Consider the following 25,451-nt stretch of genomic DNA (forward strand, 5'->3'; position numbering starts at 1 on the left):
ACACACACACACACACACACACACACACTATAACTTCACATTGACATAGCCATACACACCTTGCTGCCTCTCACACACAGACCACACATGCAAACAGACCACACATACATCTCTCCCTCTCTGTCCAAGTAATTTCTGAATTACCCACATAATTCAGAAAATCCCCCCTATGGCTGAAGGAAGGGCCTGCTGTTTCCGAACCCCCCCCCCCATTGTAAGGCCCACCAATGCGATGCCTGCGGGTGCCAGGCTGGTGATTCCTGCATTTAGAGGCTAGTCAATGTACATAAGGAACATTTACTGAGCAAGCATGCCGTAATAAATGACCGGTGCTAGAATTGTGTGGAATGACTCACAGAATTCTTCCGCTGGATGAGCACAAGTGGCTGGAAAGTCTTTGAGCTGCACACATTCAATCTAAAATACCTGACTGCTTTCATTACTATATTGCTTACATGGTTGGAAACCAGACAGACAAATAATCAGTGCAGTAATGAAAAGTGGTGTTTCAGCTGTGTTTTATAGGCTGGATATAAAATGGCAACTTTATGAGCGACCCTGGAAAGGCCTTTTTCATGCAGCTCCACATATACCTGAGTGATCTTACCTTTAGGGTAATAAGCCTTAACCGGTAATCGTCTGCTTGTATAACTCTTTTAACTGTGATTTCAATTCCTTCATAGGTAACCTGTTCTTCTGGCCAGTATTCTGTACATTTCTGAAAAAAATATAAACCATACATATAAAATAAGTTATCGGCTGGCACAGGAGTGACTTTGCTGTACTAAAAAAAAGTACACTTAAAAAGCAAAATAAGCGACATAACTCCAAAATCTACAATAACAACTTTTTAAAGGATCAATCAATCTGTCACAAAATAGGGGGCAAGGTTTGGGGTTTTGCAGGACTCTTCTTCAGGCCGGATATTGCGTAAAGCAGGGTGGGGTGTGTGTGTGTGTGTGTGTGTGTGCAGAAGCATACAAACCAAAATGGCCAGAATTTGGAGCCAAAACCTGATCTCATTCAGATTGAATTAGTGTCTGCTAGAGCAGAATGAGGGACGCGGGTGGTGCTGTGGGTTAAACCACAGAGACAGAAGGTCGGTGGTTCGAATCCCCGCGACGGGGTGAGCTCCCATTGCTCGGTCCCTGCTCCTGCCAACCTAGCAGTTTGAAAGCACGTCAAAGTGTAAGTAGATAAAAAGGTACCGCTCCGGCGGTACCCTCAGTATCCCTCAGTATCTCACTCAGTTATCAAGAGACATAAAGGTTCCTTTACCTTCACCATCTGCAGTGATCATGGAGCCCAAGAAGGTAAAGTCTGTCACTGCCTCCATAGAAGGGGAAGAAATGGAGGCAGTGACAGATTTTACCTTCTTGGGCTCCATGATCACTACAGATGGTGACAGCAGTCACAAAATTAAAAGATGCCCACTTCTTGAGAGAAAAGTGATGACAAACCTAGACAACATCTTAAAAAGCAGAGACATCACCTTGCCGACAAAGGTCCGTATAGTTAAAGCTATGGTTTTCGCAGTAGTGATGTATGGAAGTGAGAGCTGGACCATAAAGAAGGCTGATCGCCGAAGAATTGATGCTTTTGAATTATGGTGCTGGAGGAGACTCTTGAGAGTCCCATGGACTGCAAGAAGATCAAACCTATCCATTCTTAAGGAAATCAGCCCTGAGTGCTCACTGGAAGGACAGATCCTGAAGCTGAGGCTCCAATACTTTGGCCACCTCATGAGAAGAGAAGACTCCCTGGAAAAGACCCTGATGTTGGGAAAGATTGAGGGCACAAGAGGAAGGGGACGACAGAGGATGAGATGGTTGGACAATGTTCTCGAAACTACCAACATGAATTTGACGAAACTGCGGGAGGCGGTGGAAGACAGGAGTGCCTGGCGTGCTCTGGTCCATGGGGTCACGAAGAGTCGGACACAACTAAACACCTAAAAAACAACAACTACCTTCTATCTCAGGGTTGTATGGTTTGTTCATCTCAGTCTTTAAGGTATATTTGTACTCTTATGGCAAATCTTGTATGTTTCAACCACACTGCTTGGTAAAGGTGCCATATGAGCCATGCCCATAACCTTATGAGCATTTCTACCCATGATTCATGACTCAGTGCCATTTGCAAGGGGGAACTCATAAAATGACGGACTCCCCACATGGTTTCTTGCAAAGGAACTGTCTGGGCTTCCAGGATAAATGTAATGAACGGAGGCCAAATAAAAGTTAAATAACGGAGATAATACAGAATATCCACATTTTTCTTTAGCATACACTGCTGCTGCACCTTTGCATGTAAGCCGCACCACCGGTTTACACCAGTGGGAAAATTTGTCACTACCATTTCATGAGTCAAATTTTCACAATTCTGTTCCCCCGCCTCGACGCAGTCCCTCCATGCTACAATAGCACTCATCCATTGTAAAAACTGACAAATGTGCTAGTAACTATCTATAGCTCAGACTCCAAGCAGCTGAAATGAAGAACACCCACACATTTCCGTGGGCTGTCTGTCAGTTCAGATTAGACCTGACAAAAGTGCTGGAATAGTGAGCCACTAATCCTTGCATTATTGAACGTATATAGCAGGAACACAAAGACTCTTTCTCAAGCATCATGGCATAACAAAGGTTTCAGCTCTGCGTCGACACATTTTTAAGACATAGTGTTCATATAATAATTTGAAGCTGGCAGGGGTGGGGGTGGGGGGAGAGAAACATCAGAGCAGGGATGCTAACAAGAAGGGGACTGTAGCCTATATTTATATCAGAGTCTCATGGCATGATTTTATTCTTGAAATAAGAGGTATCAATGAAACATTGCGCTCAATCATATCTTTTGTTAGCACAGAGACTGATGGCATTTACTAGACTTTTGTGATTAATGAATGACTTCTAACCAAATGTGTCTTTTGGAAAAAGTGAGTGCGCATGTGCCGTTAAGTTGCACAGCTTTCCTATCTCCTTGGTAACATCCAAGTAGCACTGCAGATACAAGTTGCGGTGGATAGATTGGAAGAAAAATGGTAGCTGACCGTGATCTATTAAGCTCTTTTGCCCACAGAATTGATTCACAGATTCACAGAATTTATCAAACCGATTAAGTCAAACAGTTGCTCAGCTAGGTTTTGCATAGCAATCCATACTGCAATATGCCAATGCCTCAAGTAGAAATATCAGCAGCTAGAAACAACAGGGTTAAATCCAGACTCCTAAGGGGTGTCAACAGCCCAGTTGCTAACCTGGAAGCAAAACAGATGTTGGGAAAATGACATCAGTGACAGCAGAACTTGGAGGCAGCTCACTTTAAGGGGAGGGAAATGTAAGTTTGGGTACTCACTGTGTACTTTTATCCAGATGGGTAAGTGAGGCACCCACTCATGAATGGAGCAAGTCCTTGTTACCCCAGGAGAGGTAAATAAGCATGTGAACAGCTTTGATACCGACCCTACCCTTGCTAGCACAGAATCCCACATAGCAAGAGATTTGATCTCACCCTCCAAAGTAGGTTGGGACTCCAACTAGAGGGGAACCTTCCAGGAGCTCCATGCGACAGAGAGATTGGAGGATCCTATAGAGTAGATCATATCTGCTGATAAGTATAAACTCTATAAAGGTGGCTTGGCTAGGATCTGGAACAGTCACACTGTTATCCCATGTGACATGAACAATGGTGTGTAGTGGAATTACCACTAGGGAGCTGAGTAGGAAAGGAAGGAGAAGAGGAAATGGCAGAGAAGAGAGAGAAATAGCTTTAAAAAAATTAAGGAAAAGAGAATTGGGTATGGAAAAGAAAAATGTGCTAAAGAAATGTAGGAAGAGATTAAGCAAAACAAGAGCAGAGTCAGAGCTCTGTCCTGGATGAGGCAAAGAGGTAAAATGGAGAGACATAAACACAACCAGGTTGTTACATAAATGCTGATCACAAGGTTCCCTGCCTCTCCTGGGCAGGAGGAATACCTAACCCAGTCATAGATGATGCCTTCTTCAGCACCCCATCCAGAGAAACTAGGGCACGGGAAGGAACGAGGCGAGAACTGGTGGACAAACGGGCACAACAAAGTTCTTGGATTGAAAATGGCTACAACATTATTGATTACAGATGCAGGTAGGTTTGGCTTAGGCATTGGGTGTTCTTTCTGGTTGATACTCCTGCCTGTTGGCTGGAGATTTTCAGGATCGTGCCTCAAGACGTGAGTCAACTAAGCTGGTCTTCTAAGCTGCCCTCTGGAAGTTCTATGGCCCATCTGCTCTCCTATAGGCTTCAGGACAGAACTTCCACCTAGATTCCTTTATTGGAGGACCCTGAGATATTGCACCTGCTGAAGGTGAAGGGGGTGACGAACCACTTCATCCCCTTCCAGAAATAAGACTACAGGATTCAACCCAATGCCTTGTGGTGATTCCTATGAGGAAGGCAAAAACCCCAGGTGGTCTAAATTTGTTTCCAGGCAAATTCCTTCCTGGCCCTGAATATAGTGACCAAATGTATCCAAAGCAAGTTTATGAACAAGGATCAACAGACCCAATTACTAGGTGAGTGAGCGGGTTGATCTGCCACTGACTGCACTGTTTGAAGAGAGTGCAGCTGGCCTTTTAAGCTGCAGTGCTGGGCCAGAGAGACACTTTGCTCCCTCTGGTCCACTGCTGATACTCTTCCCACCCTGAAGGCTGTGACTAGCCCATTCAAATTATAGGTTTTAGTGGGCAAGCCCAGCATCCTCCGTGGCCAGGACTGCTGCAAAGGAGGGAGGGATCACCCTCTTCCTCCCATGTCCTGCTGAGCTGGGCTGGACTGCAAGCACTGCCCACCCGAGAAGCGGGGATAAGCGACCATTTCTAATCAGCATTCACCCTTGCAACTGGAGCGCTATAAGGGTAGAAATCATACTTCCCTAATAACATAATTAAGTGCTGGGAAAACACAGCATCCATTGCCTTTGGGAAAGTCATTTCAATCTCACAACAAACAAGTAACAAATGTATTATTCACCTTCTTCAATGTTGGGATGGGGCTTACATGTGTGCTGATGTTTTGCTCATCACGCCTTTTTAAAGCACTCCAAACCATGACTACTGAGGTAATTTACAAAGCAAACTAGCTTCATGAATGGAACCATATTTTATTCAATCATTTCCCATGGCTCAGGCATCCACTGTGGAAACATCAATTACAACATGGGATAAAGAGCAGAGACTCAGCATTACCTCATTCATCTCTTCTATATTGGTAATCATGACAATAATTGGAGAACGCTCCTGCCACACCATTCTCCAGAAATCACTGACAGTATTAACTATGGGTCCCTGAGTAGCAATGTACACCTTTTCTTCTCCTCTATAGCCCTGCCAACAAAGCAACAAGGGTTCATTAGTGTTGAGCTGTGCACAGACCTCAGTTCTCCAGTCTTTTACCCAAGGACACTTAGCAAATCAAAAATAAATGTGCTAGTGCACTCTTTCTCCCACCTCCCCCCACCACACACAAGCCAAGGACAGAAGGCACAACTTCAATTTATACAAGCAGCAATGGTTGCTATGGCAATGGAAGCATTTATGCTATGCAAGAAGCATGGTTAAACCAAGCTCGATTATGCTCTTTTTGGTTTTGCTGGAGCCCAAGAGCTGTGTTAGACCCTCAGGGTTCAGCACTGCCCAGGCCTTGAAATCTGAGGTCTCCTTGGAGAAGGTGCAAGGGGAGCAAGATTTCCACACCACCAACAGCCCTTCTGAACTGCTGGATCCAGACATCCCCACCAAAGGTCTCCACAGGTTCCTGGCTGGCTCCCAGAACCACCCTTGACCCACAGAGATAAAGCAGAAGAAATGCCAGGCAGAAGCTTCAGAGCTGCTGTTGAAGTAGCTAGATAGCTGCATGAGGTTACTTGTGGGAAGAAGGAGGAAGGATATGTAAGCATCTGCCCAGATCAGGGTCTGGCTCGGAGCCAGGAGTAGATGGAGCCTACAGCTCATATATAAGTTCTGTGTCTGAGTTGTGTCAACTGCTACCAAATAAGCTCCAAGTTCAAGTGCAGGGCCTATATGAACCAGGGAAATGTCCTTAAGGACAGTAAAGAGGGCTGGTGTCATTCTCTGATACTGAAGTAACAACAGCTGGTATCCAAAACAACTGCAAGTGTTTTTAAAGACTACAAGATGTGTTTTGGGGTGGGAATGGTGATCTATTGAATTTTGCAGCTGTTCATGAATAATTGAAACCCACTTACGCGGAAAACCCTTCAGGATTGCTTAGCTCTTACCCTGATGTAGTTGGCATTGATGTAAAAGCTCAGGGGATCATCTTGATCGTCTGAGGTAAGGCACACTCTGCTGTGAGGATCTGGAAAACCAAAGCAAGAGTCTAAGAGTTATGTGCCCTCTGTACTCTATGAACTGCACAGCTGTCCACGAACGCAGAAAAATAATGATCCTAAAAATGTAGCAGTAGCCCTGGCGGATCAGATCAAAAGCCTTGGTAAGTCTACTCTGCTTCCCCCAGGCGGCCATCCAGATGTTTCTGAGAAGCCCAGGTATGACTTGAATGCACCCAGAGGAACTGGTATCCAGTGGCATACTACCTCAGAAGAATGCAGGTGTTCCATTTAGATATCATGGCTAGTAGCTATTGACAGATCTATCCACCATGGATTTATAAAGCCATCTAAGGCAAAAATACATCACTACATCTTATGGCAGTAAGCAGACCATATGGACAGCAATATTGCACCAATGCTGGGGAAGCAGGCTACTTCCGCACCCATTACAATGCCTTTGTGACACTGCCTCTTTCTCCAATTTTTTTAAAAAATGCTATTTATTTTCTTGCTGCTCCGCACAGAGGCTTTTTACTGGTGTCAGCCATGATGGCTTGCTACTACAGTGGGCAGGCTTGGTCCCAGTACCAGTGCAAAGGCAGAGGTGTTCCTTTGCACTAGAATTCTGGAACCTTTTAGAGGATGGAGCTTGGATTTGGGCCTCTTTGAAATTGGCCATTTTCATCCATTTAGGCTGGCACTTTTGAGACAAGAACATAAAGCAGGCAACCAGCTTCCTCAAAAGACGCTGATTCTTTCTGGGGTTTTTTCAGAATTCCACAACAAATTTGTAAATCTGCAAAAGATATTTCCTACAAAAGAAATATAAATTAGCTGAATTAAAGACTATTATCATTTCTCTCAGTAACTGCAATTAACTGTAGAGTTGCAGGCAACTGATCATTAAGTTAAGTGCCTGTTTACCTTTCATTTTAACTAGAGTGAACATCTGTTTTAGACAACCTTGAATATTTCTCCTTCCTCAAAAGCAACACATTCCACTTTGCAGGCAACTTTACTAATCAAGTGATTGCTGTCCTTGAATATGAAACTGCAATAAGAAAAGGATGTTGAGTTTAACTGAAATAGACCAAGTCCTCAGAGCCACATGTACACATACGGCTTAGAGCCATCCTTCATGGCCTCTCCCTGTCCTCCTCAAGACACGCAGCTCACAAAGTTATAGCAACAGATTGATTGGCAGGTGGTTGTGTGGGACTGTGCAGGCTGGCTTTGCAGCAGAAGAAACACTGGGAGCATGGCAAGAGGAAGGCACAGGCTTTGGTAACCATTATCTCTTGCTACACATACTTCCCCTTTCTCTTCTGTATCCTATTTCAGACTGCACGTTCCTTGGGGCAAAAAGCTCTCCCCCCCCTTGCTTTTGTGAAAGTACCATGCAAAGTTACAGATGCTAGCAATGTTGCCCTTCTTCTGCAAAATGTCCTTCTCTCCCAAAGAAATCCGAAAGCTTGCCAAGACCTCTCCATTACCAGCAATCTTACCAGTGCGCTGGCACAAGGATTTGCTGCAGTGCTGCCCAAGTTCCAATGAAATCATTACAAACCACTGAGACCTACCCTTGCATGTGCCTAACTAAACAAAATGAAAATCAGGCGTCCTCCTCACGATCCCTCAATCATCTGTATATACTGAGGGAGAAACGAGAAAAACAAAACCGCAAAATAATAAAAATGAACTGATTATATTGTGTCAGTTATGTGTGTGTGGGGGGGGGTTCATACCAAACATCAGCAAGGCTTTCGGCTTTCAGTTTCTGTATTATTCAAAAGGTCTTTAGAAGTTGCAAATAACTAAGTAGGTTGTAGGGCCGACTCTGTTGTATGAAAAAGGGGTAAAAGCAAAGAGCATACAGCCCAGATGTTTGCATATAGAAGACACACACAATTCAATTCAATTGTCTCTAGTTAAAGGGTTTCTGGCAGCAGAAACCTTTGTGTAAGACCTTGAAAAGCAGCTGCCAGCAAGAAGAGGCAACGCAAGGTTAGACTAAAGCTCAGTGGCAGAGCAAATGCTTTGCACGCAGAATGCTGCTGGTTCAATCCCTGGTGTCCCTAGGAAAAGACTCCTGTTTGAAACCCTGTGGAGCCCCTATCAGTCAGTGTGGAAAATACTGAGCTAGCTGGACCCATAGGCCTGAGGTGGTATAAGGCAGCTTCCCAAGTAAATAGACCGATGGTATAAGAAAGTACTTTGTGGAAGATCCTTGTTACTCAGTGGTTCTGCCTGGCCAATCGGAAACTACATTTACTTGTTGATGTGGCCACTTCAGAGATACAGCTGGCTTTTTGTCAGAGGCCTCACTTACCCCCTGCTGCACATCAAGAGAATCCATGAATGAAAGCGGCATAAAAAAATATCAAGCACAAGGATAGCAAAGCTTATTCCATCGTCTTTCAAGTGTTTTTTAAAAGCTCACAATCATGTGCAATTTCACGCACTTCAATATCACACAGTGAAAGAAACTTCAGCTTGACGAACAGCTGTAACGTGGCTATGGTGCTTACTTGGGAGAATTGTTTTGTAGCGATTCTTTCGGACCAAACCTGGAATATCATATTCCTTTGGATCAACAAAGTTCATCGGAATTTCCTGTTGAAAGATACACAATATGAGCCATTAACGATTCTGAAGGGACAGGAAGAAGCAGAATCCTGTTGTTTTCCTTTGAATGTGAAGTAGTGGCAGCAATGAAATTAGCTCAAAGATGTGATGTGACATTTCTAGTTATTTTTTTATTTTTTACACTCCAAAATCAGATTCCTAGATTCCTGGGAGAGAGTCTCTTTAAAAAAAAAAGAATATTAAAATGCTTCTGAAAATACTCACTAAGGAACACACAGTTAAGAGCTACTTTTAACACTTAGGAGAATGTTGTGACCAAATACTTATGCACCAATCTTGCAGAGGGTGAAGGTGCTTAAATACACTGAAGCCAATGGGTTATAAACAGCTCAACTATGTGCAGGATTGAAGCCATAGCATTCCCTAAGATATGGAAGCAGTAGATGAGCACAGAAAAGGCTCTTCCTGGGGAGGTAGCGTGACTTCTCATGTAATTTATTTTATTATAGGTCAGTACTTTGCACTTGCTGGACTGTAATTCTTGTCCATTTGTGCAGAACCCATTGGCCTGGTTCACATACAAGGCTAAGTCAATTGACGGCTAAGCATGAATGGGCAAGCCACCCCCAAACAAACCACAAATGGTAAACCAAGAACATACCTTGAATATAGCTTGTTGCTTGTTTGGAGTGAAACAAACCACAAGCCTGGAGAAAGTGGGCAGAGAAAACTTTTTCTCCCTCTCTCATAACATTGGACCTTGGGGATATCAATGAAGCTGAATGTTGGTGGGCATTCATGCAGGATATGGTCAAACTATGGAAACAGCTCCCACAGGAGGCAGCGATGGTCCCCCAGTTGGGTGGCTTTAAAAGAGGACTAGACAAATTCATGGAAGAGAGGCCCATCAGTGGCTATGATCTACCTCCGTGGATGGAGGCAGGAATGCTTCTGAATACCAGTTGCTGGAGGGGAGATGCTCTTGTGCTTGAATCCTGATTGTGGGTTTCTCCCAGCTGTCTGTGAGAACAGGATGCTGGATGAGATGAGCCATTGGCTGGATTCTTACAAACCCAGATTATCAAGATACTCACAAAAAACTCTGTCTGGAGTACAAAAGAATCTAATGCTTTCTGGTGTAGCTCCTCCTCAGTGAGAACGTTTGATGCCGTCTGGAGGTATTCTCGAGCTGACTCTTCCTTTGGGGACATAATATAGCCAAACCCTTGCTCAGAGCAGCCTGGAGTGCACATGTCCAATGTGAGTGAAACATTTGAACCCCTCCTGCGCAAGACATAACACACATTTGTTGATGATTGTGAAATTAGTCAGCCTACTTTTCTTGTTTACTTTGGGCAACACACACAAATGTGTTGTTCCCCAAGCCTAATCTGTCTAAAGGTACCTGAAACCATGAGTGTAAACCATGCATTATAATATTCTCCAAGTTGGAGAATGCTGAAATAATATATAGTTCAGGGAATTGCACCAGCAATTCAAAAAATATATTTAAAAAATACAGAATAGAAAAAATAAGAATACAAACAAAATTATTAGCTTAAAAAGAATAAATTGATTTACTAGTGTCAGCCTTATCATAACACTATTGATGATGTTCCCTTGATTAGCTATATCAGTTATCAACGTAATCACCAACATAATTTACATCAACATTTTGTCCAAGGCCCTAACCAGATCCACACTTAGGATTTCCTTTCAGTTTTTGCTTTCCTATAGAATAGCACTATGACTTCTGCTTTGAAGACAGGGACTTGGCACTTGGAGAAAGGGGTCAAACCCTCACTACCCATGTCCTTTCTCAGATATAAACCCATCTGCTTCCAGGGGTGGTGGTGGTGGTGGTGAGGAGGAGGGGGAGACAGAAACAACATCTGCACTGGTCTTTCCCCACACCCACGGAGCTAATAGTAGCTTACCAGAAGGCAGAGGGTGGGGATTAATGTTGGTGAGGAAGAGTTAAACATTGCCCAGATCATCTCCATTCTTCAAACATTTGGGACTAATAATCAAAGCAAATCCTAATGACTGATATATCTGGTTAGGTCCTTAGCCACAATGGTGAATAAACTCAATGTATGACTAACTGATCACTGTCATTCAAGAGCTACATTTTCCCGCTAAAATTCAACATTTTCAAAAGATTCTCTCATATAACCTTTTTCCTAACAGGGAGGGCACCGAAAACATCTGGAGGGCAGATGCTGGCTACTCCTGCCCTAGGTGAGCCACAGATGCCTATAAGAGCACATATAAAGCAACTACGGAGTCCAGTTCTCTTGCTCTGAATGAAAATAAACTCTGCCCACTAATGAGATTCTTGTTGGGCTAATCCACTCAGAATGCCTACACTTCCACCTTCCTGGACCCAAGCTCTTTGCGTTTCTTTACCTTTCTTGCAGTCCCACAGATTTAACCGTTAGGGTTGCTGGATCTGTCTCTACTTTCATATCCATCACGCAGTCAAATACTGGTGTCTCTGGCACGGGGTCCAGATCGAGGAATTCATCTTCAGTTTTGTCCTCTGTCCACTCGGAATAGGTGAATGAAGGCTGGCGGCTTACAGACTGTCGCCTGTCCTCTTGGAGGGGAAATGGGGGATCTGGAGGTGTCTTCAGCAGATACCAAATCTATGGGGAAATATACAGTATCTGGACCTTTCTGCATGTTTGAAAAAGGACTTGCCTTTTTAGTGATCAATGGGTCCATTATACCTCTGCATAATAAAACTGCACTAAAGCAAGCTGGAAAATGCTACACAATCAACTCTTTCTTGCAAGTGTCACAAGAGGACTGTCCATTCTATGTTTGTAGTGAGGCAGAGGGCTTTATGGAACCTGCTAGGCATTGCCACTGACTACAGCAGAGCCATTCCATGCATGGAAAGTCTGTGTCAATGCCAAATTTGAAATCACTTGCTCCTTTGTGTAGTGATCAACTGTGAATGAGTGCACAAAAATCACATGTAAGCCTAGGTCACAGGCTGTGACTACTCTAGAATCATGGAGAAATAGGATAATTCCCACCCACCCCCGTCCCAGAAAGGGGAAGGCTGTTTGAAAGAGCAATCACTGCCTGCTCACAGTCTGCATACTCAGAGCTGGCTTGCCCATGTGGTGGCTGATTCAAGTGGCATCCCCAAGGGGTGGCATCCTGTTTCACCACCCAGCTTTGCTGCTAGTCTCCCCAGCTTCCAGGAGCAGAGCAGGTCTAGCGGCAAAGCTTTGCAGAGCACCTCCCTTCCTGGCAAGCCAGAAAAATGGGGTGGCACTCTGCCACCCAACTTTGCTGCTGGTGCAGGAGGGGGAGATCTCCCTCCGCCCAGTGGTGTGGTGGACCTTTGTACTGTTTCACCACAGGTGAGCGAAAGAGAAAAAAGCTGTGCTCACAGACCTTGCAAAGCAATGCTACAATCAAATCACTTTCAACTCTCCAATGAAGTATTGCTGTCTTTAGTCAAAGACACCCTACACCAGGAACTCAATTCATTTTAAAAAGACACTAGGTCTCCTGCAAATACAAGAGAGTTATTTTGTAAGTTCCTTGTTCATTCAAATAATCTTAAAAAGAGAATAACCAGTCAATATAGCTCAGAAGCCGGAATAAAGCTCATAGATGAACATCATCATCCCGATGTGAAGCTAAATTTGGAGCAGGAAACCAGGTATACAGAAAAGCAGAGTGTGACACAAGTCCAGAACTAAAAAGAGTATTGAACGACAACAAATGTTTGGAAAATCACCTTTCTTGAAAATTTAGAAAATCCGACATGTAAGGAAGGGTTCTACTCACTTCATAGTGTTACACTTTATTTAGTGGATATATTATAATCAGAACTGGCTTCCCCATTCTCAAATTAAGTCACTAAGTTTGAAATGGACACACACACACACACACACACACACACACACACACACTGGCAGTTGTCAAATATTTCAACATCTGTCAGAGAAGAGAAGGACAACAACTGTCCACGGAGAACAGAACAAGGATCAATGAGGCAGGTTCAGGTTGAAAAGAAATTTCTGAGCTACTAGAGCAAGTCAGCAATAAAATAAGCAGCTTAAGGATGCAAATCCAATCTACCCCTTTGGGGGCTGTCAAGGAAGGTTAAGAGAAGCCTCCATTTATAGGGGCCTCACCTAGAGACAGGAGTGGTGGAGGGCAGGGCGTTGGCACAGTCAGTTTGCTTGGTCTCTATGACTGTGCAAACAGCGTTTCCAGAAAACTGCATTAAATCTAATTCAGATATTAAGCTGTTAAATACACAAGCCAACTTAATTTAATAACCTGTGAGGATAAGTTCAAGTCTGCTTTTATTCAATGCAGAATATCCACAATTTAACAGCTTGCTCAAAGGGCTCCACTGTTTAAAACAGTGTGCTGCCTATAATCTCTGGCAAAGTGCCAGAACTTCAACCTCTCCCTGTCCTCTAAGGAAGTATCCAAACCATAGCTAGGCCCGGGACCCGGGGGCTGGATCTGGCCCAACTGCCTTCTAAATCTGGCCCACAAACGGTCCAGGAATCAGCGTGTTTTTACATGAGTAGAATGTGTCCTTTTATTTAAAATGCATCTCCGGGTTATTTGTGGGGCATAGGAATTCATTCATTTTTTTCCCTTCAAAATGTAGTCTGGCCCCCCACAAGGTCTGAGGGACAGTGGACCGGCCCCCTGCTGAAAAAGTTTGCTGACCCCTGATCCAAAACAACAGGGATTTTTTCTTATGTGATCTGCTAAAGAGAATGGCACAAGTGCTTTTCAATTCATACATCATTCCATGTTCTGCCACCATTGGCATTCTACTCCCTTCTATTTATGTAAAATTAATTTTTCATAACATATATGTATATTTTTTTCAAATACTTCATCTCAGAGAAGTTTCAACTGTCCCTTTTCCTGGTCACTCTGCCTTCATTTTTAGAGCTTTTATTCTTTTTCATTATTTGTGTGAATTTTCGCCAGTGTACTTCTGCATCCATTTACCAAGACACCTTGTTAATTTTGACCTGATTTCTTTTAGCAGAGGTTAAAACTGGGCTGTTTCACACAATGTGTCAAAAACTGTAATTGATATTGTTGAGCCACAACAGAGAAGTGAAGAGAAATAAAATGCGATAGGAGTGTTACTCTGGCAGTACCCAAAGGTGTGATCTATTCTACAAACGTGTATCAGTTTTTTAGCAGTAAAAGGTAAAATAGCAGTGGCATTCCCAAATAACCATGGGAAGTGTAGTTTGGTGAGGTAACCTTTGTGATCTTTCCTTTCTCAGCAATTATAAACCCAAGAGTTCTCTAGGATAAATATATTACTGTTAAACTGGTTTAAGTCTACAGTGTAAATATAACTCTGTGAAAAGGGGAAATATGTACTTTGTAAGGTAAAGGGACCCCTGACCATTAGGTCCAGTTGTGACCGACTCTGGGGTTGCGGCGCTCATCTCGCTTTCTTGGCCAAGGGAGCTGGCATACAGCTTCTGGGTCATGTGGCCAGCATGACTAAGCCACTTCTGACGAACCAGAGCAGCGCACGGAAACGCCATTTACCTTCCTGTTGGAGCAGTACCTATTTATCTACTTGCACTTTAACGTGCTTTCAAACTGCTAGGTTGACAGGAGCAGGGACCGAGCAACGGGAGCTCACCCCGTCGCGGGGATTCGAACCGCCGACCTTCTGATCAGCAAGTCCTAGGCTTTGTGGTTTAACCCACAGCGCCACCCGCGTCCCCAAGGATGTGTCAGAAGTGGGATGTGAACCCACGCCTCCTATTTGTAGGTTTATGCTAAATGATGTGATAACCAACACAAAAATAATACTGTTGTATCGTCACATCAGTACTCCAGTTGGCCGCAAGAGCTTCTTGCACTCAAGCGGAAGCTGCGTTGGATGTTAGGCTTCCGAAAGACGTTTGAAAACCAGAGCGTTTACTTCTGGATTTTCAGCATTCGGGAGCTGAAATGTTCCAAAAAGGAGCCGTTCGGGAACCAAGGTTTGACTGTACTATAATTTTTGACACTTAAGAAGGAAAATTCCCTCTCTCACACACATAGCTGCTCTCAACATCCCATAAATTAAACATAAGTCCTTGTTGCCCTACTCCCCCCTCCTTCCTTGATCAAAATGTTGTTTGTTTCAAATTATGAACTATTATACAGATTCCCCAGTATGTCAAACCTGGATTCTTATTCATCCATTGATGGTGATCTCAGATATGTCCCACCATGGGATCACTTCAGTAATCCATCCCCACTCTCTGGCTTTTGCCAACTAAGCTAACCAAGGGAATTGATGTAACATAAATTAAATTACAGCAACGTATTAACATTGTTGTACACCTATAATGATCTCGACTACTTTGTTTCTTTGTTGCTGTGCTTAATTGACTCTGATGGCAAGAAACAGTTTGGGGAAACTGCAGAAAATTCAGTAGGACCGATCATAACAAAAACATCACACTGTGCTTATTCTGATTTGGCTTGTTTCAGGCTTGGAGTGGCTCATTGTACAAGTTCTGGTGATTTTATACAGTTCAGTGTCAATTTAGAAGTCTGTCTTTTGCACTTTAATGTGCACTATTACACCACTCTCTGAAAGCTTTTTATTTGATCTCACAATACATCTTGCAAAGAAAAGCCTGAGCAAAAAGCTAATGCAATTGAACAGCAAAGCTAATCTCACTACCCACATCAGTATTCTTATTCACAGAGGTATTAACATTAATTACCATCCTTAGTGAATGGTTTTTAAATACACTTCCTGCCAAGTTACCAGAGAAAATCCTGCAATTGTCCCATGTCCCAGAATGAGCCTAACAACAATATATATGTAACAATGTTTACTTGCTCAAACCATGTGCATGTGAATTGCTAATGCTTATTGGGGTATTAGAAACTGTTTCTCGTGAAATGCATCACCATGACACTCTGAGGGAACTTGGAAGGTATCAATTTGTTTAGCAAATTCTTTAATCGGAATTGAATAAATTCAAGACGTTAGCTTACCAATATTCCTAGGAGTAGCAAGCCAAAGGAAACCAAAAACAGCAAGAAGCAAGGCACTATGATACCCCCATCTCTTTTCGGATCCTACAAAACAACACAAACCCATACAGGTTAATTGGAGGTATTTAAAAGTCCAAATGTTCCTAGTGCTGCTGTTCAATTACCTATCCAGTTAATCCCTTTTAAAAATCCATGGCCAGAAATCAAGAGCCTTCATTATATGCAAACATCTCAAATTCAAATCAAATGTTTTAACTCAAACTCAGCCCACCCCTATTCCAAATTTTCCAATTGCTATCATCAAACAGGACAGAAATGCCGACTCTACTATCTCTTACATAAAATTGATCCCTAGAACTGGAGTGATTGATCCACTGATCCAAATGCCTCTGAAATGTTTCCTTCTGCTTGGTGCTTCTTTTGTGGTGTAGTGTGAGGATCAATCAGACTTGAAACTGCTTCCTAGCGCATGACATCATAACTCAAGCACAAAACTAGGGAAGACACTGAAGGTCACTGATCAGACCACCTGCCTTTAAAGAAAAATAAAACAGCTTGGAGGAGCAGAATGGAATGGGACTGTTCTGAAAAGGAAAGGTGGGGTTTCCTCTGAAACCATTTGTCCCATTGACAGTATTAATGGGGCAATTTACAACAGGAAAGGGATCCGGAAAGAAAGGATTGCCCCCTCTCTTACTGTCAGAGTTCCAACCAAATCTGAGGGTACCCATTTCTTTTCTTAAATTATTTTAAGGAGACAGGAGATCTGATCCCATATCTGCAAGGTCCCACATTAAGAAAATATGGACTTAAAAGGCACTGCCCTGTCTGTGGAAACAATTCCACACATGAGGTGTCAACGATATGTGGGTGATGACACACAGCTTTATTTCTCATTTCCATTTGCAAATCTCAGGGAGGCTGTAGAACTCCTGAACAGGTGTCTGGGGATGACTTTAGAATTAAGCTGAAGTCTAATGCAGACAGTGCTATGGGTGGGATGGCTGGCTGATCTGGGTGGACTGGTATGACCAGTGCTAGATGGGACCAGTGCCTTAGCTTAGGTGTCCTCCTAGACACCATGCTGTTTGTGTCAACACTGGTAGCATCTGTAGCTAGGAGTGCATTTTACCAGCTCAAGCTGGTACACCAACTACAATCCTATCTTAAAAGACTGGACCTTGCCTAAGTAAATCAATGCTTTAGTCACATTCAGGTTAGGCTACTGTGATGCACTCTATGAGAGGCTGCCTTTGAAGATGGTCTGGGAACTCCAACTGAGGTAGAATGCTGCTGCTCTGTTGCTGGTGGGGGCAAGGTGATAAGAGAATGCAACACCAGTTCTGTGCCAGCTGAGCTGGTTATCACTGCATTTCTCAGCTCAGTTCTAAGTGCTTTGGAACCAAGTTATTTGGAAATCCACTTTCAGCCATACAAGGCTGCCAGGCATTGATATATGCATCAGAAGCCTTTATGTATGCTCACATGTGAAGACAAGGCTTTTTGTGGTGGACTCTAGACTGTGAAACGCTGTCCCCATAGAGGTGTGCCTGGTCTCTACACTGATGGTTTATAAATGCATTTTAAAACCCTACCTCCCAAAGGCAGCTTACAGATGAAAATGAAAGTGCCCAGTTCAAACAGAGGGGCTGTGAAATCTATTCACAACTCAGCTGCCGTGAGCTAGCTCCACAGCTGCACATTGAGCTGTTGCCACCTCAGCACCTAGCTGGGAAGAACCTGTCCATACTGGCTCAGGCTTTCCCCAGAGCTGGCTCCATGGAGCTGTTTCCTGGCTTAAGAGGGACTGCAGTGGCTGACACCCATCCCTCACAATGGCTTTGGGGGCTGAAATGTTATATATAAGAGTTTTTGCTTTTCCCCTGAAGGCATTGTGGGGGGGGGGTGTTTGGACTCAGGTGGTGAATACAGCAAGACACGTTAGTTTCCTGAGTTCAACAGTGGCACTGAGCCAAGGAAGTGGGAGAGCTTACTTCTCCTCCCCTTCATTCCCCCACCCCCCATCATCCATAGAGGTCTGTGTTACGCTGAAAGTGGGGGATGCCCTGAAGGAGGAAGGGAATTGAATTTTGGTGCCCTCTACGGTCAATCCAACTTCCTCAAAGGGGCAGTTCGCCCTCACTTGTGGGAGTGACACTTAGGTCAGAGGAAACATGTCAGAGGCAACGATCCTCCCCCAATCTCCCAAGGGAAAGCTAAAGCAAGAGATGGCAGAGAGAAAGATGGGAAAGGGAGGATAATAATTGGCAAGTCTAGAGTGAAATTAATAATAATAATAATAATAATAATAATAATAATAATAATAATAATAATAATGGTTGCCCCAGCCATTATGGGTGGCTTCCAACAGAATACGTACACAAAAACACAACAGAACATCACACATTAAAAGCTTCCTGATACAGGGATGCCTTCAGATGTCTATGGAAGGTCGTATAATCATTTATCTCTTTGACATCCAATGAAAGATCATTCCACAGTTTGGGAGCCACTATGTTCTGCATTAAAAGGATAGAGATATCACTGAACATACCTTTTCAGAATCTGTAAACAATTGTCCAGGTGAAGTAAGGAGATCGGACAATATCTCAAAAACCTCCAGAAACTCTGGGATTGTTTCACAGCCACCATACCAAAACATAAGGGAGATAACCTGTGCAGTCAATCAAATAATTCATCATGAGCTTTCATCATCAGGAAAGTGAAATTTTCATTTTAATCTCAAGCCTGCATAACCAATTGGTTTTCATTTGTTCATTTGTTTAAAGTGCAAACAGAGATAAAATACAAAAAAATTGCTTTTTTATCAGCCAGGCATTTTTGCAGGCTGCATACATTAACTGGAATAAAAAGACAAACAGATTATTACCTGGTTGTAACATGGCACAGCTTTTGACATAATTTCAGCTATATCAGCATATATGATGTGGGAAATCTGGCCCCTAAAATGTATGAATCTAAAAAAAACAAAAGCACTGTTGTCCTTTTCTCTTTTTTTAAAAAAGCGATCTCCATCTGAGTTAAGTCCGGATCCTTACCAATATCTGTGACAGGGCGAAGAGATACGCAATTCCTCCGGTCCACCAAGCCACCCAGCTATGCTCTGGAGTCCTCCTCGAAGAACCTTTCTGAGATTGTTCTGCCTTGCTCTGCAGTTCCTGCTGCTCATCAGCTCCATTTGGTGGTTCCATCACAGCTGGCTTCGAAAGACCTTCATGTGCACAAACGAAACCAGTCAGGAAATAAAACAGCAATATAAGCCTTTCACTCTTGCTTGGGCTGCAGATGGACAGAAAAAGCTGTCAGATACCTGCCAGCAACCAGAGTTAGTAACTGCAGCTGGAGACATGAACACCACACTAATCCATGCTACCTTCATAGGAAAAATGTAGTGTGGGGAGATATATAATGACCCATTCCCCCTCCACTCCCCACCTGCAACAGAATCAGCGTTTTGTTGTTCGTATGTACTTCAGTTTTCAGTTCTTTCCTTTGGGGCTGTGTGATATCATATGCCTTGCTTTACACCTTTACATATACTTGTTACAATAATAAACTCAACTAGCCATTTTGAAGCGCTCACTCAGAGCCAATAAAAGAGCTTCTGGCCCAAATCTGATTGTGCAATACTACACCAATAAATCACACGGTATGTGTCTAAAGGGCACCATGGAATTTTATACTACCTCCTAAATGAAATGTCCACAACAGATGTAGCACATTCGTACCACAGGTTCCCAGGCATCCTATATGGGGTGTAAAGGTAAAGGGACCCCTGACCATTAGGTCCAGTCATGACCGACTCTGGGGTTGTGGCGCTCATCTCACTTTATTGGCCGAGGGAGCCGGCGTACAGCTTCCGGGCCATGTGGCCAGCATGACTAAGTTCCATTTAATTCAGCTGAACGCAGGGTAAATATACATAGGATTTGGCAGTAAATCCTGCAAGTCCAGACACTGTTCATTCTTTTATTTTCCCCTGAATGATCAAAGATCTATAATTCTCAGTGGCAGCTGTTTCAAAACTATATTCATTACCTGCATTATTATTATTATTTTTCATTCACATCCCACTGTTCATCCAAGGAGCCGAAGGTTGTGTGCAAGGTTCTCCCATCTCTATTTTTATCTTCACAACCACCCTGTGAGGTAGGGGCTGGTCCAAGGTCACCCAGCAAGCTTCGCGGCCAAGTGGGGATATGAACCCTGGTCTCCCTGGCTCTAGGGCAGGACTCGAAGCACAACACCACACTGACTCTTACTACTCTGTTCTGCTCAAAACAAGCTGCCATAGCTGAAGCATGTGAGAGTTGGTTGTAGAATTGGGCTGTAGCTGTTAAAATAGGAATCTGATTTGTTATGAAAGTACTCTGCAAACACAGTGCTTGAAACAGAAACATAGCTTTCCTTCTCTGTTGGCCTCTGAACAAATAGATAAACTGCTTAAGAATCCTCCTCTGTGATGGTGAGCAACAACCACTTCCTCCTGACCCCTCTCCTACCTGGTCCCACCCACAAAATGGCCTATTGTAATCTATGGGCAAGCTGAAGAGTAGCTGTGTGCCAAAACGTCTGAGGAGATTGCTTGACTTTACAGTCACTGCTGAGTCACCAATCCTCTCCACATTAATTTTCACATTGCTCCCACTCAGTCCACCTGTCATTTCATATGGAATGAGAGATGGAGGGAACGAAGCAATGTTCTCTTTTTCCATGCAGTGTTCCGTTTTCTCCAGCGGGTTCTGTCTCCATCCTTGGGACGAGGCACCTAAAAACTGACTGGTGATCATGCACTTAACAACATGTCTCTGTGTGTGTGTCTTTACACACACACACACACACACACACACACACACACACGTGTGTGCATGCACAACAAAATTGTGGCAGCTGCTTTATTGAGCAATGTGTAAGTAAAAAGTAAAGCATCTTCAACTCCCACTGCTTCTCTTGAAGATCAAGCCTTGCTGTATTCAAGCCTTGTCATATATATGGAGAGGCCGCTGGAAACAGCTTCAACTCCCACACTTTTGCTAGATCTGACACAGCTGTGCCAGAGAAGGTGAGGCATGGCTGCTAGAGTAGCCCAAAGATGCTGACTCAGCTCCTTACTGGAGTTTTGAGGTGAGCACCACCACAACTTCAGAAGCAGCGGAGAAAGCCTAGATGAGGCAGGCTTAAGATAGGACTTGATAAACTATGTTGCTGGGAAACTTGGAATGTTTGGTGGAAAAGCTTGGGATGAGTCCAACCAAACATAGGCCAGAGTTTCTTTGAAGACATCCCTTTTATAAAATTCTTGAAGAATGGCAACCACCAAAATTATTTGGACACATATAATTTCTTTTAAAAAGAAACTCTCTTGAGAGGCAACCTTCTAAGAAGGAACAACTCTTCTGAACACAAAAAAGAATCCATGAAAAAGGAAATTAGAAAATTTCTTCTGACATAAAATCCCCTCTAAGGAAATGAGGAATTATGAAACCCTGAGAGAAGAATTTGTTCTAAAGGTTGAGGTGGGGGAGATTATAAAATCACCTACTGAGGCAAAGTCCCTTTAAAATGAAGGCAGTAAATGTTTCCTGTAAAGGTAATACAAGACAAATTCCTTCAGCTGCTGAATGGCATGCAGAAATTCAACGAGTTTTCTCTAAAAAAGGAAACAGAAATGGAATAAGCTTCTCCTTCAGGGGGAAAACCTGCATAAGGCCATCAGATCCATAGTTTCATCTCTTTCAAGTGGCTTCAATTTTGGCTCCCTGTTCTGGAGCTCATTCTCAAGGTAAAACAGAAGAAGTAAGAGAAGAGGGCACAGAGCTGTCTGTATAGCATACTGAAATGACATTTCCATTCTTCCATTAGCAATATAACAATCGCTACCATTGTGTAACCATATTATCTTTATTAATCTCCTAAAGATAAATTTTGGAACATCCCAGAATCTTTTACAGCAGGCATAGGGAAACGGTCCTCCAAATGTGTCTGACCTAAAACTCCCATCATTCCTGACCATTTGCAATGCTGGCTGCCACCAGTGAGAGTCCTTACCCCCCTCCCAACACACAAAACAGAAAAGCATGATGCGGAACCTGTTGCGAGCCGCTAGAGAGGGAAGAGAAAATTAGCAAGAAGCATGGAAGTCTTTAGGTGTGTGCTCTTTGGATCCCTGAAAATTCTGAGTGGGAGACCTAAGTTTGCAATATAAGAGAAATATATTAGATAAATGACCCAGCTTTCTAAAGGAGGCTGAATGCGCACAATAATCTTTCCACAAACAAATTGTGCTAAATTGTACTAGAGGTGATATGCTTATCTTAGTTGCTTGCCATAAACAAAGGTCACCGATGAGGAAGGAAAAGACAAGGACATCAGGATCACCACAATTTAAACCACTGTATGATTTGTTCCAAGGCTAATGGGAGGAAGGGGTCACAGTTTGAAAAATGAGCTGGCTGCCCTTTCCCAGAGCAAGATTCCATCTTTTGCAGCACAGAACCTCTCCACATCCAGCTGAGGCCGACAGGTCACAAAACCAGTATTAACAGTGAGAAAATGTAGCTTATTCCAATGAACCTGTCATCATTTTGTAGTCCTTCTTTTATGGTACATATTATCAGTTCATTCAAGATGTTTCATTGTTTATAACAAAAAAAAATGAAGGGGGAAAAGGTAACAAAATCTAAGAGGTTTTGGATGTTTTGAAGAAAAGAAAAAACAATAATCATTTTGGGTGGTGCAAAACTATCAGGAAAAATAAGAAATACCAATGATCTAAAAATGACCTAGTTGGTAGAGTCTTGGTCCTCCATGGAATTGAGGGAAAAAAGAATTGTAGTTCTTTGAGGAGAGAAGTGGACAAGCATGCCCCCCCCCCAATGTAACTAAGAAAAAGAACCTGGATTGTATAGCTTGGATGCCAGGAAAATGACTGTAGCTGGTTCCCTAATGAACAAGCAAAGAGGTTAACTTGGGGATTACAATCTTGTTGCTCCTTCCACAGGAACCACTGTTTTCTCCATTATTGTTGAAAGTGGAACACATGAATATGGAATTTGAATCTCATCCATTCACAATGCATGGACCCAAATTTCTCATTGTGGTTGTGAATTCAGCTGTTAAAAGCTTGAACAAGGTGGTGTTACTTCATTTGTCAGTTTGCAACCTGCCATTAATGAATTCATAATGCACTATGTATGAGCTTACAAATCAGTGTTATGCAACCTGTACAAAGTGTAGCTTATGGTTGGCTGCTTGTACTTACCACTTAAAAGAAGAAGAAATAAATGAAGCCAGGGAGTCCTCCTTATTAAAGTTCTCAAAGGGGAATTTTAGTTCAAGCATTAGTCAAAGAAACAAATGTTTAAACTGATTGAACAACCCTGCAAAGTACTCCACACGTTTAGACTATGGACACAGGTTTGTTTTGGTCTTTTTTCTCTTATGGGCATATTTGGCAATAGATACACCATTTCAAACCCCAACTAGACCTTCTGAAAAACTGACTTTCCTTTAAAAAAAAAAAGTATGGAATACGATGTCAGAAATATGAGCTTCTTGTGAGAACACAGAAGAATATTAGGTTTCATTATAGTACAAATGGTTAGCATTTGCTATCTTTCAGTTGGGACTTCCTTCAAGGATGCCTTTTTGTCTTTCCTAGCAGCCCCCATTTCTCTTTTGGACAGCTAACAATGGCCAATTATTGCCAAACAATGAAGAATTTTTTTGTTTTTGTTTTTCTGCAATAGCTAAAACAAATGTGTGTGGTTGTTTTGCAGCATTCAGTGTTTTCCAGTACTTAGAGGCAATTTGGTGATGGACTTCTGAGCTTTGTTTTTAAAAACAAAATAAAAACCCAGCAATGAAAGGTTGTCAGTTCAGCTGCTCTTACCACATCAGTTGCCTAGCCTCTCAACCCTGAAAATGCAAAGCCACACAAAAGCTCTGTAATCCTCCAGCTAAAATAAAAACTACATCTGTAAGCATTCAAGTACCCACTTCATGCAGATTGAGTAAAGCTGAAACAAGGATAATAAAGTAGGAGGTAGATTAAAGATAAAAACCTTAACACAAGAGCCGAATTCTGATGCCAAAACAGAATGGCAAAACTAAAATACAATGGCCTTCTAGAAAAAATGTGATTTGTTTAGCTGTTGACAGATTGGGCCTGTGGTTACAGTTTGGGTTATAGAACTTAATTTAGGGTCATCAACTGACAGCAGAATGTAGCTTCAAAAACTCACTCTTTGGTATAGTTACCAGATGCACTCTAGAGCAGAGTCATAGCAACCAGACCACAAAGAACAATGGAAAGATTGTAATATTATTCTGGAGCTTGCCAACATAAGTATGAAGGACTGCACAGGTTGGGATTTAAAGAAAAAGAGAAAGAAAAAAGTGCCCCCTACGTAACTCTTCTCTGTGTATGTGCAACTGTGTGAAAAGAGGTGTGATTATTTATTCATCATTACTGAAACCATGTGGTTGGTTTGCAGTAATGCAGAGTGTAGTTAAAATCATGAAGCCGTTCCTATTCTGAAAGCAGAAGTTTATAAAGCAGTTCGTGAACTTCTGAAATACCCATTACAATGAAGCTTTCACTTCAAATTTACCGTATTTTTCGCCCTATAGGACGCACTTTTCCCCCTCCAAAAATGAAGGGGAAATGTGTGTGCGTCCTATGGGGCGAATGCAGGCTTTCGCTGAAGCCTGGAGAGAGAGAGGCGTCGGTGCGCACCGACCCCTCTCGCTCTCCAGGCTTCAGGAAGCTCTGTGCAACCCTCGGAAGACCGGTGCCACTTCGCACCCGCCTCCCGATGGCTGCGCAGAGCTGCCTGCTGTCCCGGGGCGAGCGCAGCTCTGCGCAGCCATCCGGAGCGGGGTGCGAAGTCGCGCCCGCCTTCCGATGGCTGCCCAGAGCTGCCTGCTGTCCTGGGGCGAGCGCAGCTCTGCACAGCCATCCAGAGCGGGGCGCGAAGTTGCGCCCACCTCCCAATGGCTGCGCAGAGCTGCCTGCATTCCGAAGCCTGGGGAGACCGGCACAACTTACCGCTGGCCTCCCTAGGCTTGCGGATAGCAGGCTGTTCTCGGGGTTGGGATTGGGGGAAGCTCGCGCCTGGGGGGGAAATAATTTTTTTTCTTTATTTCCCCCCAAAAAACTAGGTGCGTCCTATGGGGCGGTGCGCCCTATGGGGCGAAAAATACGGTATGTATCATAAGCACATCATTGCTTTTCAGTAAAGTATATTTATGATCCTAACAGGGTAATACATTGATTTGCAACTCTTTCCCCCTGGGAGGTGGGATTATGATTATCATAATCAAAAGGTCCTCATATAGGTTTCTGGTTCTTGGGGTCTTATGGCATTTTAATGGATAATTAATCTATTATCCCACCCTCCACCCTTGCTCATAGCCTTCTTTCACTAATCCTTTCTGGGACAATTTATCCATCACTGTCACTGTTCAGCTGGAGGTCTTGTCTGATATCATCCAAC

At 43.2% G+C, this 25,451-nt stretch overlaps 1 protein-coding gene across 13 annotated transcripts in view; it reads right to left on the reverse strand.

The window, feature by feature from the left end:
* Nucleotides 1-25,451, reverse strand: part of PTPN5 (protein tyrosine phosphatase non-receptor type 5) — a 64,690-nt gene that overhangs the window by 8,658 nt on the left and 30,581 nt on the right. For 11 of the 13 annotated variants that reach the window (XR_014521983.1, XM_083486829.1, XM_083486837.1 and 8 more), the window contains 9 exons: nucleotides 18,993-19,165; nucleotides 18,488-18,607; nucleotides 15,934-16,017; nucleotides 11,323-11,561; nucleotides 10,008-10,197; nucleotides 8,856-8,940; nucleotides 6,274-6,353; nucleotides 5,222-5,359; nucleotides 608-718 (listed from right to left, as the gene is read on the reverse strand). Coding sequence is in view for 12 of the 13 variants with exons in the window: in XM_083486829.1 (XP_083342955.1) it covers nucleotides 608-718; nucleotides 5,222-5,359; nucleotides 6,274-6,353; nucleotides 8,856-8,940; nucleotides 10,008-10,197; nucleotides 11,323-11,561; nucleotides 15,934-16,017; nucleotides 18,488-18,607; nucleotides 18,993-19,145 (1,200 nt within the window). In the remaining variant the exon portion in view is untranslated. Of the gene's footprint in view, nucleotides 1-607; nucleotides 719-5,221; nucleotides 5,360-6,273; nucleotides 6,354-8,855; nucleotides 8,941-10,007; nucleotides 10,198-11,322; nucleotides 11,562-15,933; nucleotides 16,018-18,487; nucleotides 18,608-18,823; nucleotides 18,912-18,992; nucleotides 19,166-25,451 lie in introns of those variants that run through there. The other 2 variants (XM_083486830.1, XM_083486831.1) reach the window with 2 other exon arrangements.

The sequence above is a fragment of the Podarcis liolepis genome (assembly GCF_965112155.1).
Source record: "Podarcis liolepis genome assembly, chromosome: 1".
Classification (NCBI taxonomy): Eukaryota; Metazoa; Chordata; class Lepidosauria; order Squamata; family Lacertidae; genus Podarcis; species Podarcis liolepis.